General features: G+C 45.6%; 1 protein-coding gene across 4 annotated transcripts in view; it reads left to right on the top strand.

The window, feature by feature from the left end:
- Positions 1-16,788, top strand: part of ST6GAL1 (ST6 beta-galactoside alpha-2,6-sialyltransferase 1) — a 44,873-nt gene extending 28,085 nt beyond the window's left edge. For 3 of the 4 annotated variants that reach the window (XM_057377465.1, XM_057377463.1, XM_057377461.1), the window contains 6 exons: positions 1,603-1,730; positions 2,786-3,452; positions 6,972-7,069; positions 11,949-12,050; positions 13,278-13,452; positions 15,327-16,788. In XM_057377465.1, coding sequence (XP_057233448.1) covers positions 2,825-3,452; positions 6,972-7,069; positions 11,949-12,050; positions 13,278-13,452; positions 15,327-15,568 — 1,245 coding nt within the window. In that variant the 5' untranslated portion in view covers positions 1,603-1,730; positions 2,786-2,824 and the 3' untranslated portion in view covers positions 15,569-16,788. Of the gene's footprint in view, positions 1-1,602; positions 1,731-2,743; positions 3,453-6,971; positions 7,070-11,948; positions 12,051-13,277; positions 13,453-15,326 lie in introns of all 4 variants that reach the window. The other variant, XM_057377464.1, reaches the window with a different exon arrangement.
- Positions 16,789-19,813: the final 3,025 nt, after the last annotated feature.

Raw genomic sequence — 19,813 nt, 5'->3', positions numbered from 1 at the left:
GGAGAGCTCCTCTGAAAATGTGTTCCACTTAACAAACAAAACTCACCCTTTTTATACACTTTTCCTGCTAAATCATCCTTGCATAAATTCTTTTACATACTATGCATGATATGCCCGCTTTTCAATTTAAGCTTTACATTGATTGCTTCTAATAGTTAATAAATTCATCAGTGTTTTTTCCCTAAAACAATCGTTGGCTATTTCAAGGTCTACTGGTTGAAATCCTTAATATTAAGGTCAGGAGGGGAAGCACAGTGGGTTTCTATGCAGCATACCTGGTGAGCACAATGGTCTCCATAGCTTCTTAACAGAAACAGAAGGGTCCAGCAACTTCTTKGTGAGGGTTCTGAGGAAACACATTCCAAACACAGCACTCTTTATATAAGGAGTATCATTATATATTTCTATACCTTATACTTCACAGTTTTCTGCTTATAATAATAGCTTTATTTAACTCTTTTATTTAATCTATTATTTGATAAAAATATTCATAACACCTGCGGGGTCCCCAGCTGCAGAGGGGAGGTGGGGAGGCAGTCGTGAGAGTCTGGCAGAGAACCATAAATGTCATGGAGGATTTTGGGTTTCTCACAAAACATAGCACAGGGGTGTCCTGCATTCCTTCCTGGTGCCCCCCTCTCTGGGCTGCTGTGCTTCTGGCCAAAAAGTCTTCAGCGTGCCCTGCTAGTACATTTCTACTTAAGGAAATGAAAAGTGATACAGTCTATCAAGGCAGGGGAAATAGCTTCAATAAAAGCTGGAATTACTTCTGTCTCTTGGATCTTTGTGGTGGTGTTGTTTAAGAGCTGGAGGTAGAGCAGTGTTTGTTTTTTCATTGTGGAGTGCTCTATAAAAATAATTTTGTTCCTTAATAAAGTTAAAATGCAAGTTGTCAGCATTAGGATGCTCTAATCATTTTATTTAGCCCTGTAAAGGGTAGCATTTGTCATTTAGCTCACGTGGCAGTGACTCAGACTTCCTGTAAAAGTTAGCTACATTTTTGATTTCTCTGATAATACTGTCAAATCTCCCTTTCTCTTGCTGCATTTCCTTGGTAGAGTGAAACTGTGAAATCTGAAAGACATTTACCTATTTTGTGAAGACTTACAGATTAAGATGTATTTTATAAAGCAAATTCCCATGTGTCTTGTTCCAAAAAAGCAGGGAGTCTTCTCTGCAAGAGTGCATGAATTACTCAAGAATAGGCACTATGATATTTCCCTAGGAAAAGTTARTTTTTTCTTTCTTTTCCCCTGTTCATTGTGTTAAGCATGATCAAGTTATTTCCTTCACTGTTTTAGGGGTTTGTGCACTGCCCAGAGTGGATTTGGTTGCTGTGGTGGGACCAGAGAGCAGGCAGTCTGTGAGCTGGTTCCTGTTCTAAAATRTTTCAGACAAAGAAGGAAGATGCCCATTTCCAGTGGCATTTTGGTGTTTAAAAGCCTTATGTGGTATTAATGTGTTTGCTGCTGTCCTTCCAGGCCTTGGTAACAGCTTTTTTTGGGGACCGCAGGGCTTATCTGAGGAAATGCATGCTCATCCCTAGAATTTTGAGGTTTTTCCTTAATAAGTTTTCTTTTTTCCCTCTCTTTTTTTTTGCAGGTGTTTCTTGAACTCTTCAGCCCATCACAGAACTGTTGTGTTTTGAGATACCCTGCTTAAGCCCTCAGAAGAAAATCTGCTAACAGCCAAAAATGACTTGAGTTGGTGTGCTGCTGCTTTATCCCCAGGTAGTGTGCTAGTAGCTCCGTAACTTTTCAGCAAAGAGGTTGCTCAATGAGGAAGTTGCTACTTGTGCCTCTSTGGGAATGGCAGTGATGTGCATGTGTTTGTCTCCTGAGGACACCTGGAGTCTCCATACAGTTCCCATGCTTTTGGACACATCCCAGAGCAGCCATGTCGGGAAATGAGCAGCTGCTGTCCCATCCTCTGCCGTCCTGTGTGCTGCTTGTGAGGTGTTTATAATCAGTGTATGTTTTGTACACCAGCCCCCTTAAATCAGCCTAGTCTGATCTGCCTTTTGGGCAGTTGGGGAGGTATCTGTTGGTGTAAGTAACACAAACAAGACAGGCAACAGGCAACAGGGTCTGGCTTTGCTTTCTCCAGAGGTAACTTACCTGGAGTAATGTTCATCCAGGTACGTTTATGAGTCCAAACATTCCTCAAACCTTACTGGGCCTTAACTGGCTTCCAGCAGCTGTTCAGTGAGGTTTGATGTTGAGAGTGCACTCAGCCCACTGCGGACTTGCAGCAGTTCCGTGGAAAGTCACCAAAGTACCAGGCTGGTGAAGCTCCTGGTGCACATGTACTCAGAGCTGGGTTTTTTTTTTCTTTCCATTTCTATGCTTTCTTATGTGCTTCATTTGTTAAATCCTATGGTCAAGTAAAAACACATTTCTGGAAGTGCTTTTGTTCAGATTTGAATGTCTATTGTCAGGGCTGGGAGATGAAGGAAAGCAAAGTGAAGACTTTCTCTGCTTGGTGGTATGATACTGGCAGTGTTAAGTTTGGCAGTCACTTGTGGAAGGGAATAAAAAAAAGGTTTGAGTGCCCGTGGCCTTGGGCCACCGTTACATAGCATGTGATGGCTGATAGACAGCTCAGGTCTCTCTGTTTGGTGTTTGAAGTGGTGGACTTTGAAATGAGATCTTTAAACAGCTTGAAATTTTAGAATTGCYCCTATGTTGTCTCTGTCCCCTCCCACTGCCCGCTCACTGATCTTCATGACTTTACTTGTCCACAGAGCTGTGCCTGCAACCCTGACTGAGCTGTTTCCTTTTCCCAGGACCAGCTTCCAGTGTCCCATCTGGATGCACCGTGCACTATGGTTCACATCAATGTGTTGAAAAAGTTAATGTGTGTTCTTGTGGTGGTACTGGTAGCACTGACAGTTTGCCTGTGGAGAGAAACAAGAAGAAGCTACTATGATCCTTCAAAGACCAGGAACGATGATTCGCAGGGGCACAGGAGTTCGGAGAAGTGGAACCCACTTAAATCACAAGGCCTTTTCCGTGAAGCAGCCAGTGAACTGGGGCAGATATCCAAAATGTGGCTTAGTACCCRCAACAAGGTGAAAGGCAGCACCTCTGAAACAGCTGAAAAGTCCAAGAAAGCAGCAGCTTCTGTGAGGGTATGGGATAAGGACAGCTCATCCAGAAATCTCATACCCAGGCTACAGAAGGTCAGGAAAAACTACCTGGCCATGAACAAGTACAATGTGACTTACAACGGGAAGAGGAATGCTAAGCTCAGCCCAGAGAAGTTGCTGTGCCAGCTGCGGGACAGGGTCAATGTGACCATGATACAAAGGTCGGATGGTCCTTTTGGTACCTCTGAATGGCAGCAATACCTGCCAGGGAAAAGCCTCAGTGATACAGTGGGACACCTGGGTCGCTGTGCTGTCGTGTCCTCAGCAGGGTCATTGAAATCATCTCGCTTGGGACAAGAGATAGGTTGGTATCTTCCTGTTAGCATGAAGTCAAGTATCATTTTTTTATAACTTAGGCTGAAAAGAAGTAACCTGCTATCATGCTCTTACTGATAAGTCTGTTGTGGTCAAAAGGTACTTAAAATAATTTGAAATATTAAACTTCTAAAGTCACTAAATATTTCAGCCTAGCTGGAGATGGGAGTATTAGGTAGTTCTACTCTATCTAGTCCTTCCAGTTGTCACGATCCCATTGGCATCATTAGAGGGTCATACTAATACTGGATACTAGAGAGTAGTCTTGGTTCCTTGAGTGTATTTTTCATGAGAGGGCTTGGGGTGAGTTGTGTAATGCTCATTGCACAGTCAGAAAAATTTTCATACAGAAAGRCTTTTTCAGAGAAGAAATAAAAGGCTAAAGGGGAAAAAACCCTCCTGGACACAGCCCTGATCAGTCTGTGTTGAGCAAAGGGGCTGGGCACAGACAATCATCACAGGTACCTTCCAGCCTCAGTGATTCAGTAGTTCTTGCTCAAGGCTTTCCAAAAGTGGTACTGCTTCATCCTGAGCCATAAGGCAGTGGMTGAATTTAGTGGCCCAGAAGACCATGAAAAACTTTAGAGATTGATCTCTTTGAACAGAGTTCGGTCTCATTGACCATATTTATCTGAGGTTAATGTATTARTGGAATAAAGGCTGAAGCTTTGGTCTTGTACTGTGGATTATAAAGAAGCATGTTTTGATATCAGAGTGTTTTGTGTCTTTACAAAAGCAGTGTGCAGGGGAAACCAGCTCTCCAGTCTTCAACTCAGGATTTTGTGCCAGGCAGAAAATTCTCCAGGGCCTGCAGCTCCCTCAGCTTGCTTCATTATTTGATGTTTGGAGCTCAGTTAAGATCACACTTTGCTGAACTGTAGCTTCACTGAAGGAGAAGTTTTAAAGTCTGGGAGCCTTCTCTCAAGTGGAAATTGATTGCAGACTTTGATGTTTCATAAGTTGTCTGTTCCCTTTGGCCTGCCCTAAGGTGCAAGTAGCCTTTATCTTCTAAAGCAGGTAGATGGACAGATTTTAATGCACCATTCATCGGCAACTTTGGCAAAGCCTTCAGAATCAAAGTCCCTTGTGGGAGACAGTGTTCTGGTATTTGCTCAGAAGTTTTTCCCCAACCTCCTCTGTGTCAACACAGCAGGTGAGCAGGAGCCAGAGGGAGGTTGAGCTGTTAGAAGTGTGTTAAAATGCTACGAAGGATGCAATGAAGAACAGCCTTGCCTCCTGGTACAAMTTGCAGGTGGGACTTGGTTGATGTCATTGTTTCTGCCTCTCAGGAGTGTTTGAGGTGAGAGGGATCAAGACTTGGGAAGCCAGTTCTCACTTTGCCTTCAAGTACYTGCCTCAGCTTGTTTGGGCTCCTCTTGGAGGTCAGAGCTAAAGGCTTGCACAGCAGTGACCTTCTRTTGAGCAGCCTCCCCAGCATAGCTGGCTTGTGCCCAGGACTGTCTGTGTTAGGCTCCAGCATTACTGATAGCAGTGCTTGTTCCTCTGGGAGGAGAYCCTCACAGGAGTGGGAGGTGATGGTCTGGGGTGTTGGAATGCAGTCCATGCAGCTGGATTGGGTATGGCAGCAGCCAAGTGCCATGGGCTGTGCTTTGGCTTGAGCGCAGCAGAACGGACGTCAGACAGGCAAAGCCCTTCCATTGTTCCCACAGGCGCTCTCTGAGCCCTCCCCACACTGAAGCACTGGTTTGTTCCAGATCACAAGGGATRGATGCTGGGGAGGTCACTGTGTAGTGTGCCCGAGGCAAATGCCATTAACCCCTGCTGGTGTCCCTGCCTTATGTTCTCCTGCCTGGGTCACAAACTTTCACCTTTTTGCTCAAGCAGTTACCTCTGCTGGTGCTTCTACAGAGTGTGGGCACTGGGTGAATACTATGATTTCAAAGAGCATTCAGCGTATTTCTGGTTTTTACGCCTTTTGGCCTGATGTATTTCCATGGAGGAAATGTCATGATTTCGCTGGAGGAAGTTGTCAGAAAGGTACTGAGTCTTACAGGCTTAAAATGAAGCATTTGCATAGATGAGCACAATGGATTGCTGAGTTAGTATTCCAGGAAATATTTGTTCCATGTAATCACATTAAGATATCAAATGACCATTTAGTCAGAGTATGGGAGGCTGGCAGAGCAGAACAGGGTTGAAAACAACCACCTTCTGCTGGGCYCTTGGTACTACTGAAGGTTATAAAYTGCCCCTGAAAAGTCTGATGTGAAAGATATTGAATGTAGCACAACCACTTGGAGGCCGAGAGCCAGCTACTCTGCCTGAACAGTCACTAAACACCCTTTTAAAGTGCAGATTTAGGGCATTTTAATCCTGGGTGTCTAGCTGAAGTTATATAGGGGGAAATTATAACCCTSTATTACATTGGTGCAAGGTAGGATTTGGAGCTAAGGGTCTGTAGTGTAACTGCAGAGCCACATCTCAGCATGGAGACACTTTTTTTCCAGAAACATCAGCTTTCTTGGTTTTGGATGTTGCTTTGGGATGGCTCTTAAGAAGGCCCATTTGTCTAGGATAATAAAATAGCTGAGAAATCAGTCTTTGCCGCCAGTGATTACTGATCCGCCAGCATTGCTTGTGAGAACACCCCTATTTTCAAGAAAATGAACTCAAAAATACCCAGTTCTGGACCATGCAGGTCATTTTACCCTGGAATTTAGCAATTCCCACAGAACCTAACTGCAGGTGCTGTGATTTGCAGTCATGTGGCATCAGGGTGAATGCAGGAAAAATGGTCCTGCGTCTCCAACTGTTCACATGGAAGGTTTCTTATCCAGATCCAGCCACGAGGCAGGAAAAAGCCAGGGTGTCAGGGTGAAAAGCACAAACGCCCTGTGTGTCACAGCAGCAGCCTGACTCCAGGATGTTATGGTGGCTTGGCTGGCTGTGCCAAAGCAGAGGAGGGTGCTGGAGGAGTGCTGGGCTATTGTAAGAGATGATGCCAGCAGAGGAAAATGCAGTGAATCCCAAGGCATGTAAGAAGCTGTGTCTGTGGAAGGCACAGCAGTGGTTTTATTTCTGTAACGTGGGAGGCACACTGGCAGGCTGGGGTCAGCTTGGCTTTCCCCTGTGGTTGGTGTACATGTTTCTCAGGCTGGTCAGCCTYCAGGCTGCAAGGGAGGATGCTGGCTTGCTATTCCTTCCTAGTTTCTTAGTTTGCAGCCAGCCATGGGGTCAATTAATTGTGCATCGGTCTATTTTCTGGTCAAGTGTTTGGAAGGAGGAAGAGGGAGAGCAAATGCCAGGGTTGTGCTCTCAACCTGACAGTGCATTGGAGTTTTAAAGAATMGATTTTAAAGTGTATTGATCATGAAGTTTGAGCCATAACTTCCTCCAAAGAATCTGACTTGCTTCTTCCAGTTGTTAGGTTGAAATCCAGGGATTAGCCAAACTACATTCTAGAAGTGCAGATGAGTAATTTTACATGTCTGTTGTACCACTCAAATCCAGTTGCTGGCTCACAGGTTTTCATTCTTTTGACTTTCAGACAGCCACGATGCCGTCTTGCGGTTCAATGGGGCTCCTGTCAGGGGATTTCAAGATGATGTGGGGCAAAAGACAACAATTCGTCTTGTGAATTCCCAGGTAGGTCTGAGGGATGTGTGCTGAACAGGCCAAGCATGGCAGAGCTGTGTAGCTGCACTGTCTGGGAGCTGGGCAGCAGGCTGAAATAACATCACCCATGGGGTATCATTTGCTGCCTGGAGGTCTTTAAAATGAAGCTGGGGAGAATAGAGCTCTCCATCTGATTTCTCCTGTCCCTGGCATATATCTACAGGATGGGGATGTCTCTCCTTGCAGCGGGGGACAGTTGGTAAATCAGAGGTGACTGCAGTGACACTGGCATGTGCTTGCAAACCTGCAGTAGCCTGCTTGTGATTTACAGCAGGCACGAGGTAATCTGTGTTTTTTCTTGGCTCAAAGGCTCTGTGTAGGCACAGGAAGGCCAGCTGCCTGCTGCTGCTGTGCCTTTTGAGTGAGAGACAGGAGCAACACCACAGCTCAGCTAATGCAGGTCAGCAAGGAGGGGTGTGCCAAGAGATGAGTTGTGCTTGCCCCAGAGATGGGTGTGAAGAATGGAGCAAGTTTATTTGGCTTTTAATAAAAGAACAGTGTTTCTTTACTGCCCAGCAATGCTGCAGACTCTGTGGGTAACACATTAACCGAGGCTGCTAAATGGCTGAAGACACTTGGCAAAGGACCCACCCACCTTTAAAGCTGTGGCCTGTACACAGCCAGGAGAGGAATGGGATCTGGTGAGTCCAGGACCTCATGCAGAGCATGGCAAAAAGTGCCTTTAATGCAAGGCCTTGCTTACAAGGTGAAGTCTTCCCTGCCTCTGAAGGCTCTTTGTAGGTGTGAAGGTGTCCCTCTGCTGATTCCCTTTGGCCATCAGTGRGCTGTGAAGCAGATTCCAGGGTTAGGACCATGTCTAAGAGTGTCTCAGCAGAGTTAGTTTGCCACTGTCCAGCATGACAGTGAGACTCTTGCTATTGTAGGTACATCTTAAAGTGTTTGCACCATTCTTCCATAGAGCTGTTACTCTTCCATTTGCCCATTTTGAGGGGAGAAATTTTCAAGTGTAGACATGCAGAGAAAAGAGGAAGTCACAGCAGTATGTGTTGGGGAGGGAGTGAAGTATGTTAATAAAATATCCTTCTCCTCCCCTTGTGGGGTGAGGAGGTGCTTGTAGGCACATGAAGGCTGAGGAGTTGAGTGAAGGAGAGATGAGTGGCTGAAGTGTAGTTTTTGTAATCCAGAGCCAAAAAGGCAGTTTATTTTCCTTACCCCAAAGCTAAGACTTGTAGGCCTGGTATTTTCTCACCTGCCCCTCTGTGAGSAGTCCATGGATGCTGCTGTGTAACAAGGTTTGAAGTTTCTCCAAACARACACAGGACCTTGACTGTCCTCTTCAAAAGCAAGAAGACATGGAGCTGATGTGTAACCAGTTTGCCTAGTTCATTTTCTGTGTCTTTTGAAGGATATTCTTACCCCTTGTGTGAATGCTGTTGCTGCCTCTGTCTGCTCTTGGGTCTCTCTTCTCTACTCACTGCCATGCTCTGTGCTGTTGCTTGTTGTATCTTGATTCCCCAGTCACATGGGAGACGGTTTGTCCTTTCTGAACCAGTCTGGTTTGAGCAGATTTAGCTGCTGACATTTTTTTTTAATCTTCCCTGTCTCTGTGTATTTTTATGATGTCAGATAGTTGTTATCACTTAAGCAAACTTTCTCTGGAGGATGTACCCATTGCCAARCTTACAGTGATATGAAGAGAAAACATGTACATGACCTGTATGCTATCAGTGTTATCTGCACTGGGAGGAGGGTCACTGTATGGTTGTGCACCTGCAGTAGGACTCTGCATGTGGATTCTCTTCCTTAGGACCAAGTGTAGTTACAGCTGTGTCATTACAGTGCTTCTGTTCTCCATGGAGATCAGCCTGCAGTCATGGGGGATCTTCCCTCTGATTGGAGATACCAGCTTAGAAAACTTCAGTTACAGGAAGAACAATATTGCTGCAGTTTGTAGAGGCTAAAGTTAACTCAAAAGGCAGCCTTGACCTGGCTGCTGACCAGGTCAGCAAAAGATGTTTGCCATGTGGGTAGTGCAGGAATCTCTCATCTGGGCTTTCTAAACTGAGGAGCTCTGGCTGCAGTCCCTGTTACCTTCAGAGACCATCAGATTGGAAGCCTGATTTTCTTCCATGTTTTTATTCCCACTTTGAATGCTTCAGTGCTGTTCTAGTCTGTGTGACATCATTTAAACCTTCTTGTTAGGGGGCTGGCCTTATCACATTCTGTTTTCAGCTTGTTGCAGGAGCTGTGCCTTGCCTTGCCCAGAGCTCTTACGGGCATCAAGTATTGGCTGAACAAGCTGTAATTTGTTCTTGTTCTGAAGCTGGCTTTTCATATATTATAGCTGGAAAAAGGAATGGGTTTGGGGCTTGGCTGCTTTTATTTTGGCCCTTAATGCTGATCAGTGCTTAGTCCATTGCCAAAATGAAAGAAATGAGATCTCCTGAATCTGATCTGTCAAAGCGGGTCTGTATTRAGTAATATCCCTTTGGCACACATGGCCAGTGACCCTAAGTTTCTTAATAACTATTTTAGGCACTTTTCTGTAATTTGCTGGCCAGTCTCTAAAGCATACATGGGGTGGTTGGTTTTAGCAGTAGAGTAGACTATCTTGTGCATCTGTGTGCATAGAGGAAGGTTAAAGAAGTGATACTGACAGGAAGGCAAGAAATTTGGGATCTCTAAAAGAGAATATGATTGTAGGTCCACAAGCCCTGTAGTTGTTCTAAATAAAGAATTTATTTAATGTTGCCTCACTTATTATCTCTGGCCTTGTCTGGTTCAAGAGAGCTGCTGCCTTTAATGCCATGTTTTCTGCAGTCTTACACAAAGCATTGACTTGGCCCTGGGAAAGCAGTCACATCTTGCAAAAATGAGGGTTGAAGTGTGTACAAGGGGAGTGCCAGTGTCATTCTGAAGGACACAGCTCCTTTCTGCAGAGCTGGCCAAGGACAGGATTCCTCCCAGCCCTTGTTTCCCRTTCTCCTGGGCTGCCTTCTTGCTGTCATGGAGAGCTCTCTGTGCTTTGGCTGCGKTTGCTGTTACTGGCACTCACAGTCTGCAGGGAGGAAGAGAAAGGAGATAGCACATCAATGGAATGGAGGAAGGCTGTGGTGGGAAAGGAGAGTGTGTTTAGATTACAGGACATTGGCTGTTGGTAGCCGGAAGGAAGGAAATCATTGTGATATGGCCAATAAATGTACTTAGAGGGTAGGGGCTGTATTAACAAGATACTTGTTACACAGTCAACTGGCTAAAGAAGAAAGCAGGAAACCAATAGATCAGTTAACTAATTAGGATCAAAAATCTGGGCAAGACAAAGAAGTCATGWAGCAATTTAAATGACTTTTACTACTTACAAAGAATCAGTCACTATTAAACAGACACCAAAGGTAAGTGGGGAGCCAGATTCCTCCAGCAAACAGATAAATGATAGCTAGCACTTAGTGCCAAGAGCCAGCCCTGGTGTGTGGGAGGACACAGCTTGTGGCTGGGAAGGTGCTCCCCACCTGGTTTCTTATCCCTTTGCTTTTGTGCCTGTCACAGCTCTTGGGGTTTGTGTGCTTCTGCCAAATCACATAGCTTTAGAAACAAAGAAATGAAAAGAAAGTGCCTGTGTTCCTTGCCATATCCCTGTTCCTTTGCCATGCTCCATCCCATTGTACCCAGCTGATGGGGTGGCTGGTGCCAGCTGCTGTGCCCCTCTTTGGTGTCCGCAGGCTGCAGCAGATGTTCACACCTGCAGCATTGCACTCTCCAGCTAACAAGTGGCCTAGATATTGTAGCTGCTGTAAGGAAATGAAACCAGGCAGCACACGTGGTCAAGGCCAGGGCCTAATCCCATAAGGTTAAGAACAGATGTGAGGAAACTCACTTTGCTTTTGGAATAATTCCCTTCTGGGCTGGCCGCAGTGTCCTTGTACTCTGGTTATGGGGACAGCCATGCAGGCAGCCAGCTGCTGAGGCAGCCAGGATGCTCAAGGACTAATTGGCTAGCTCATAATTAGATCTGTGGAGAAAATCAGGACAAATGGAAACTGATTTTTATGATCATGATTTATGATTACAGTGTTTACAAGCTGTGCCTGTACAGGTTGTGGCTTTGGGTGGGGAGGACAGGAGATTAATTGTTTGATTCTGATTGTTTTCATTCTGCTGTAGACCTGGGTTATTTAGGTGTCTCAAGCAGTGGTCCTTGTGTCCAGAGTATAGAGAGAACAGCTCTGAAGCTTTCTTTCTTGTTGCTGCTCAGGAAATTCAAAYCTCCCTTGCCTGAGTTGCCCCTCCCTGCTCGGTAGAGGTGATGGAGGGCTTGGCATGAGGCAGGATTGGCTGGGGCTGCTGAGGTCTCTCATCTCTTGCACTGATGGTCTCACAGCAGGCTGAGCCCTGGCTGCCAGGGTTCCTGTTGCTCAGGAGAAACCACCTACCTCCACCAGGCTTTTTTTTTTTTTTTTGGTAAATGAAGGTTCTTAATAAAGCCGATGGTGTGTTTGTATTGGGCTCTTCCTGAACTGTCCTCGTGTGCCATGGCAGCAACTGTGGCAGCTTCTGTAGTTGTAGCAATGGGAACCCTTGCACAGGCTGGGTCACTCTGTGGGTCCTGTCCTTTGGGTGTTACTGGGAATGGGTAGAAAGCCTTGGACAGTAAAGCATAATGGCAKTTTTTCTTGTGACTCTTCACAAAGTCCTCTGCTGCTAAATAGGGCTGGCATGGATGTTGGAAGGGCACTGCTGGGGCTGTGTCCTCACTGCACACGGGGRCCATGCTCACACAGTAACCACCAGTGGGGTGGCTCTGGCTGCTTTCAGGTGTGTTTTSTTGCTTGGCTGCCTGCTCATTCTGACAGCATACTGCATATCATTGTATTTGTTGTTGTTATTCAAGCTTGTAACTGTTGAAGAGCAGCAGTTCCTGAGAGAATCACTATATAACACTGGAATCTTAATTGTTTGGGATCCAGCACCCTATCATGCAGAAATTCATGAGGTAAGGCTGAGTTTTTAATTTTATTTACATTTTTATTTTTATTTATTTAAGCCTTAATTTATTAAGGCTGAGTTTTATTTATTTTAAATAAATCAGATTYACATGCTTTGAAGTGCTTCTGTTAAACCACTTCCTCGGAATGTGGGCAGTCACTCACTTGTTTGCCTTTTTGTTATTATGGATATATCTGTGTGTACTTCTAGGAGTATCCCATGCATGAGTGCTCCTAAGAAAACACTTGCCTGTTCCTGATTGCTGTGAAGGGCCTCAGGCCAAGTATAATGGGTCACCACCTTTACCTTCCCATGGGCTGATGCCCCAGGGAGGAGGTCACTGCTGGCTGCAGCAGTTGATTTATTAGAGGATGATTCCTCTCTCTGACAGTTAATCTAAGATTTGCTCACGGTTGATGCTTGGATATTTCAATCACCAGTCAGCCATGGGATATACTTGATGCATTATGAATGGATTGGGAAACCCTCTGAAGGTCTGTGTCAGCTTTCACACGTGGGTGTGCGATTCCTCTAGCATTCACTTTGATTTTTAGTACAAAAGAACATTCTTTGATGTATGATGAGCTTCAGAGGCTCATGGTGAAAGCCAGGTAGGAGTGAATAGTTCATTCTTTACTTTTATTTTAAGCTCTGTCTGTAACTAGGAGGTCTTTGCCATCCTTTCTCTGGCCTGCATTTCCTATTTTCTCACTGATGTTTATTTCTGTGTCTGGTCCCACAGCTCCAGGAGGCATAAGTGGCTGTGTACAGCATGTTTAACAGTCAGTAAAACTGGGATGAAATATTTATAACATACAGAAAAAAAAAATCTCAAAATTACTTTCAAGAAACATGAACCATTCCTAAGTGTTTTATTCTTAAGTGTTTTTACTGAAAGGGAAAATTCTAGGATGCTGATCAGCTCAGCCTGATTTAGGAGGCTGAGCTGGTAACACTTGCCTGCAGAATAGGATGATTTGTATTGCAATGTGGAGAAGGATCTGGATCTGTAACATTTAAGGCAGAGTTCTCAACATCACCTGCTGCTGGGGAGTGCAGAATGAAATTACAGAAGATGCAGGTCTCATTTCATGGTCCTTCACTGAGATTTGGGGTTTCCCTGCTCTGTTGACTGAACCAGCTCACCACAGTGACCCAAGGGAACAGTGAGTGAGGATGTGTAGGTGAGTGTGACCATGAGTGAGGGTTTCTGTTTCTTGTTTCTGTTTTGCAGTGGTACAGAAAACCAGATTACAACTTTTTTGAAAGCTATAAGGCGTATCGTAGAACACATCCAGAGCAGCCCTTCTATATCCTGAATCCAAAAATGCAGTGGCAGCTCTGGGATATTCTGCAGGAGAATTCCCTGGAGCACATTCAGCCTAATCCACCATCATCAGGAATGCTTGGTAAGATAATTGCCCTCTAAACTTCTGGTTCAGTTTGCAGGCAGGAACTCWCCAGGATGCCTTTTTTCAAAGACAACTATAAATTTATGGTGCTTATCAGAGTTGTTTTTACAGAGTTTGTCTCATGCCAAAATTTAAGCTTCCTGTCTTCAGAGTAGCAGCTCAGTTGTATTAAAGTGGTTTGCAGCACCCCTCTGAAACAGCAGTTTCAAACATGGCCCAGTTCCAGGTGGAAATGAGAGAACAGACTGCAACACTGGGACGGTCTCTAGGATTTCTGGCTGCTAGTGCCAGAACAGTTCCCACAGGGTGCAAGAGGAAGGATGTGTCTCCTGCAGGCTCAGATCTGGTCAGGCAAATAAATCTGATTACTGCAGATGAATTCTGTTTATCTTTTCCATATATTATTTATATATAAATTTATGTGTTTGTATATACATGACATACTGGGGTCTGTGGAGGGTCAGACTGAACAGTTGCCCTGCAAAGGTCAGTGCCATGACCCTTACTCAGCATGCCAACATCTTGYTAGTCAGCAGGCTAAATTCAGCCTCTCAGCACAGGAACTCGTTTTACATTCTGCTGTTGCAAAAGTTTTCCTACTTAGTGGAGAGCAGATCTCATTACCAGCTGAATGAAAAGGAGCAAACCTCTGGGGAAGCTGCCATGGATTTGAAATCACAGCATAGATGTATGGTCTTGTTTGCCATGGAATGTCCAACTGCTGTGCTTCCGCCCTTTGTCTGCTTCCATCTCTGTTCCATCACTGCTGGGGCGGAGGCACTTTCTGTCTCTGTGTAAACAGAGTCACTTGGTGTTTTTGCCAGGCCCAGCACCTATTAAATCATTGCTTGGTTATGTGTAGAGCAGCTGTGCAACAACGCAATCAATGACTTCAGCAGCAGAATTGTTAACTGGAGTTAGGGRCTGGAAGACACACGTCAGACAGCAGTTCCTGTGGGGCTTAACTTTGGGCCAATTTGCTTTTGCTTTGTAAAACAAATCACCTTGCCAAGTTCAAGGRCAGAGATGAGTTCCAGTTTCCAGCTCTGTGTTCCCTGGAAGGCCTGAGCTGTGATTAAAYATTTTCATTTGAAAAGGAGGATGAAAACATGTTTAAAATATACTTTAGGTTCTTCAGATGCCTTGCAGTTCCTCAGATTGTGCGTGGTCCATGATTTCTCAGATGCTGCATGAATTTTCTGTGCTGTTACACATTGTTTCAGTTTCTCTCGTATATTCTTGCAATTTCTTGCACTTAGAAGAAAAGTAGCCGGTAACTATGGTTTCCATCTGATCTGGCCGAAAGCTGTGCCCAGCACTGACTGGTGTGATGTCCTCGAGTGCTTCCTGTGCCTGTCAGAAGACACAGGAGGGCAGCACTGCTCTGCTCCGGGGATTCTGAAGAGCAGAGGCTGCTTGGTCTCCCTGAGCATCTCCCAGCTCAGTCCCTTTCATAGTCCCTGCACTCACAAGAGGAGTAATTGGGACAAATGCAAAAGTCTCATCTCTGCTTATCCAAGCAGGTTTGAGATGGGCTGTTTGGATCAGYTAATTGCAGTGCACACTTGGCAGACACCCAAGGTTCCATGAAGGTCACAGATAATGGTAGCACTCTTAAAAATTGTCCTTTTGGCATGGCTGTCACTGTAAATAATCTGCTGAAATCATGTTGATCCTACTCTTTGCAAGGGAGGGCTTCAGAAAAGAGCTCTGTCTGGCCAGACTTGTTTTCTCCCCCTCTGCCCTCAACATTCATAAAGCAAGCCCTTCCCCTTGGAGCTGCTTGCTCCTTGCTGCCTGCCCGTCCCTCTGGAATGTTTAATCCTGTCTCTGGTGTGATGTGGGGGTGTCTGCTCTCTGTCCCTCCCCAGGCATTGTGATCATGATGACGCTGTGTGACCAAGTGGACGTGTACGAGTTTCTGCCCTCCAAGCGGCAGACGGACATTTGCCACTATTACCAGAAGTTTCACGACCATGCCTGCACCATGGGAGCTTACCACCCACTGCTGTTTGAGAAGAACTTGGTGAAGCACATGAACCAGGGCACGGATGAGGACATCTACACCCATGGGAAAGTTACCCTGCCTGGCTTCCAAAAAGTGCATTGCTAACGGATTGGTTTTTCCTGTGTTTAGTTTTCCTTGACTTTCAAAGCACTTTTCAAATCAGGGTTGTCAGATTTGTTARGTCTAAGCACTGGTGTGTTTTGACAGCTCTTCCATGTAGCAAGGCTTGCTCTTAGGACGTTGTTGACCAAGTCTCTGAGCTGTAAGGCTCACTGTGGTACAGCCACGCCGTTCCTGCATGAGTCACTGCAATAAATGGACTCCCAGTGGAGCCAGGCTCATGCAGCACGTGGATACCTCTGTCTTCATCTCAGCCGGTGACGGTGTAGGAGAGGCACAGGAGAGGCTTTCCAAGCAGAGATTGCACAAGTCAGGATCATATGATGAGCGTGATTCGGTTTGCTTCAAAGGGGTTGTCACAGCCAAAAACCTGGTCCTTTGGGAAACATGAAAAATAATTTAAAATTTGTTCCCATAGTCAGGAGCTCTTCAAAGTGGGGCTGAATCACGGAAACRCTGTCAAGCTGTGTACTGATAAGCTAAACTTTTAGTCCAAATTTTTTGATTTTATAAACAGTCTGTGAACTTCCTTCCAAATTGTAAGACTTCTGAAACCACTCAGGTGATACTTTTGGCAAAGGAAGAGAGAGGCAATTCATAAATCAGTGAATCTTGGAAGACTTAATAATATTTTTCTCTTTTTTTAATAATTTAAAATAAATTTTAGGGATCATTTACTTCTCCAGTGCTGGGCTTGGTACCAGAAGAACCCTTATATCAGAGATATTTTGGGAAGATGCTCCAAGGCACAGATGGGAGAACTCACTGGAAAGTTGGTGCCTTTTTCCAGCTCTCTGCTGCTCTACCTTTGCAACTGTTGGTAAATTACTTGCTGTATCCTGTAACACAAACACCACAGAGCTGCTGCTAGATGAGTTCCAGCCCTCTKCAAGCTTACAGAGAGGCGATCTCTCAACTGCTGTGTGCTTTTCTGAATAGATGGAGAGCAAGTTTGCCACTTCCATGCTTCATGAGTGGTTGGGAGGGAGAGTGTGCTCTGCTTCTCATGCTGAAACACAGGCAGAACCGAGAAGGGCAGCTTCTYCCTGCTCCAGGGCCTCCTGTGGCASCATGGTGGAAGTGGTAGCTCTGCAATCTCTGTGTGTTGGTGAGAACACCTTCCCTGTCTTCCGTGCTGGTGTGTTTTATCAGGTCTGTAAAGAAAGCTTTTTCTTCTCCTGTTTTGAATAAATCCTGTGAAGTCATTGGCCTGTTTGTGCCTTGGTGAATGGTAAATGTCTTGTCTCCATGGCCCTGGGGATTTGTGCCAGCCTTGCACCGCTGCAGGCACAGCTGCTCCCTGCTTGTTCTGGGGAGCCCTGGGTTCCTGCCCTGCTGCTCCTGCAGCTCAGAGCCTGCCTTTCTGCTCACCCAGCTCTTGGGATCAATGGGATCTCTCAGTGTTCACAAGTTACATATGGTAAAAAGATCCAGGTCCTTGCACTGCTGCTCTTGAGCGCCACATTGCACTAGGGCAGCAGTGCAGTGAAGGCAGCTGTGTTTTGGAAAACATTCCTTTTCACTGCCTGGAGATGAGAGAGCTTATGGAGGAAAAGCCATCAGGGGTTGTTCGGGAGAGCACCAATGATCCTCTCCCCATCTCCACTCYTGACAGTCCTACCTCTGTTCCTGGAATCAAGGAGGTATCTGCCACAGGGATTTGCCTTCTTCCCATGTGTTTAGTTGAGATTTGAATAGCTTCTGACCTTTTTCCTAGGCTGTTTYATCTGTTACTTCTCACAACATGATTATCCACCAGCTCCCTCACTGTGGACAGCAGCCCAGCCACCCTGTTTGGCTGTGTACCATGGATGGATGGCTTCTGAGAAGCAAGCAAGCACAATCTGCCTGATGCTCACCTGGGGTCCCAGACCTGCTSCCCTGCAGGGCTCCTGCAAGAAGACAAAATGTCAAACACATTCCCAGATCTCTCAKAACCCTTGGTTACTTAGGGGCAATAGTCGTGCACTGGGCGTGGAATTTCATATGTTATGCTAACAGTTTTAGCTACATCCGATATGTGATTCATTTACAGTCTAAACAGAGTTTTACAGGAATTATGGCAGAGCTTAAAATATGCCAGTGTTAACCCTCTTTTTTTTTCATCTTTTCTCTGGCTAAATCCAAATATAATATAAATTGCAAGTGATGACAACTCTGGTATTTAGGAGAGCCAGGTGTAAGTTAGTAGGCAGTAATAGTTAGAGTGTAACAAAAGCCTTGTCCCTCCTGCAATTTCTGCTATTTCCAAAGTGAACAGCTTTCTGTCCATGTAGAAAGTGGGAAAGGGGCAAYGCTGCCTTTTCCAATTAGCCACTGAAAGGCTAGGAAGGATGCTCTAAGATTATATGGAAAGGCTGGAAAAGATTTCCAGCTGGAACCTGTTTTTTTCCTCCCTTTAGCTTTGCATTTTTAGAGAGCCATGAACATGGGGGGAGGAGGTTATCTGGTCAGACCAGAGGAGGTAAGTGCCACTGTCAGAAGTTCATGGTTGAACAAGGAAGTATTTGGGTGATGTAAAAGCAATGGCTGTCTGTTACTGGCAGAGGAACACTGCACTTCATTGTCTTTTAAAGATTTTTCATTATCTGGGGTGACAAAGCTGCCTGCGAGTTTTTGTGGTTTGTTTTCACTAAAGAAAAGAAGTCCCAGAAATTCAAACTCTGTGCACCTGAGTCAACATACCCATGCCAGCTGCCCTGAGAGGAATGGAGTGGGTGAGTGGGAACTAAATCTGACAACACACTAATGATGGTTGAGTAGATACATGCTGGCACTCCCCAGAGGGAAACATGAGCTGCCCCAGCCTTTGTTTTCTGTGCATGCACCCAGCTGAAGCTGTGGGTGCAGGCAGGATGGCTCATCCTYCTCTGCTGGCTAAGTCTGACGCTCTTGCCCAGAGCTGTGGGTGTTTGATTTCACTTGTGAATTTTATCAGCCTGGCAGGGAAACTGCAGCACTGGCGTCAGGTGATGATACAAGGCACAGAATGGAAGAATGAGGCTTCGTTTTGGAGCAGATAATTGGTGTGGATGGCTGTACATACCTCAGTTCCTGTCCCTGTGCACTTCCAGGAGAGGTGAAAGTCAGAGTTTGTGGGAGTGTGGACCCCTGGTGATGCCTTATCAGTCAGGCTAATCTGAAACAGAGGCCAGACAAAGTTAAGAGAATAAGAATAGACAACTTTAATCCAGGTCTAACAGGCCTACTGGTACATTAGGGCAGACAAAAGGCTCCTCCTGAGGCTACACCCAAAATGGACTCTGGGTCACGAGATCTTCACCTTTTATAAGTTCTGCCTTATTAACATATTGGGTCTTAAAGTCTCTAATGATCTTTACAGGTGATTATGTGAACCACCCCAAACTTGCTCCCCCCCAACTCGCTGTTGTTTACATATTTTGGGGCTCTGAGGCAGCAACGTGTCCTTGGATTCAGGCTCAGAGAGGGATTTTGTCTAAAGATGAGAGAACAGTAGTTTTTAGTACTGTACTAGAGAAGTACAAGAATACAGACGCATGAAAATATAGAAACAAAAAATCCTAAGGCATCACTGGTGTCCTGAGCAGGGAGCTGTGTTCAGCAAGGCATCASTGGCAGCTCCTGAGCTCCCTGGGAGATGCTGGGAGCAAGCAGGGACCCAGCAGGTTTTGTGCCTTGCTCCAGAAGGAGCTACAGATCAGGACTCCTTTTTGAAGACAGAACTTGCAAGGAAAAGGATGTGCTTTTTTTTCTAGCTTTTGGAAGTGCARATGAAGGTAAAATTGTGTCTCTGTCAGCTCTAAGTAAACTGCTTCTCTTTTTGACCTGGACTCAGCCACTTCACAGCCTTGCCTTGTGCCAGGTATGGAAAGTGGCTTCAGTACACAGGACTGTGACTGGCCATCCAGGTGACACTCTGGAGGGACATCTGGTGTCTCTTGGGGTTGGCAATGCTCACATCATGTCATGCACTACTTACCTGCTATTCTGGAAGTGGGTGTGTGAGGCTCCTTCAGGGGCTCATTCTAGAGGGTTGGCACCCTCACACCATCTCCACGGAGAGAGGAAGGAGCCCTGGAAGGGGCCAGCCTTGGCACCTCTCATCTTTCACCCACGTCCTGTGAAATCCTTCCTTCTGTAGGCAGGTGGCTCCTACTACTCCTCATCCTTCAGGATGTCACCTCTGCAGAGGTGACACACGAGGATGTTTGTGTCTCTGCGTTTTGCTAGACTTTGTATTCATTACTT

The sequence above is a fragment of the Malurus melanocephalus genome, unplaced genomic scaffold (assembly GCF_030028575.1).
Source record: "Malurus melanocephalus ecotype Western Australia unplaced genomic scaffold, MMel_1.1 scaffold_317, whole genome shotgun sequence".
NCBI lineage: Eukaryota > Metazoa > Chordata > Aves > Passeriformes > Maluridae > Malurus > Malurus melanocephalus.
Note: the sequence above shows the minus strand (reverse complement) of the source record. Positions and strands in the feature narration are given on the sequence as shown.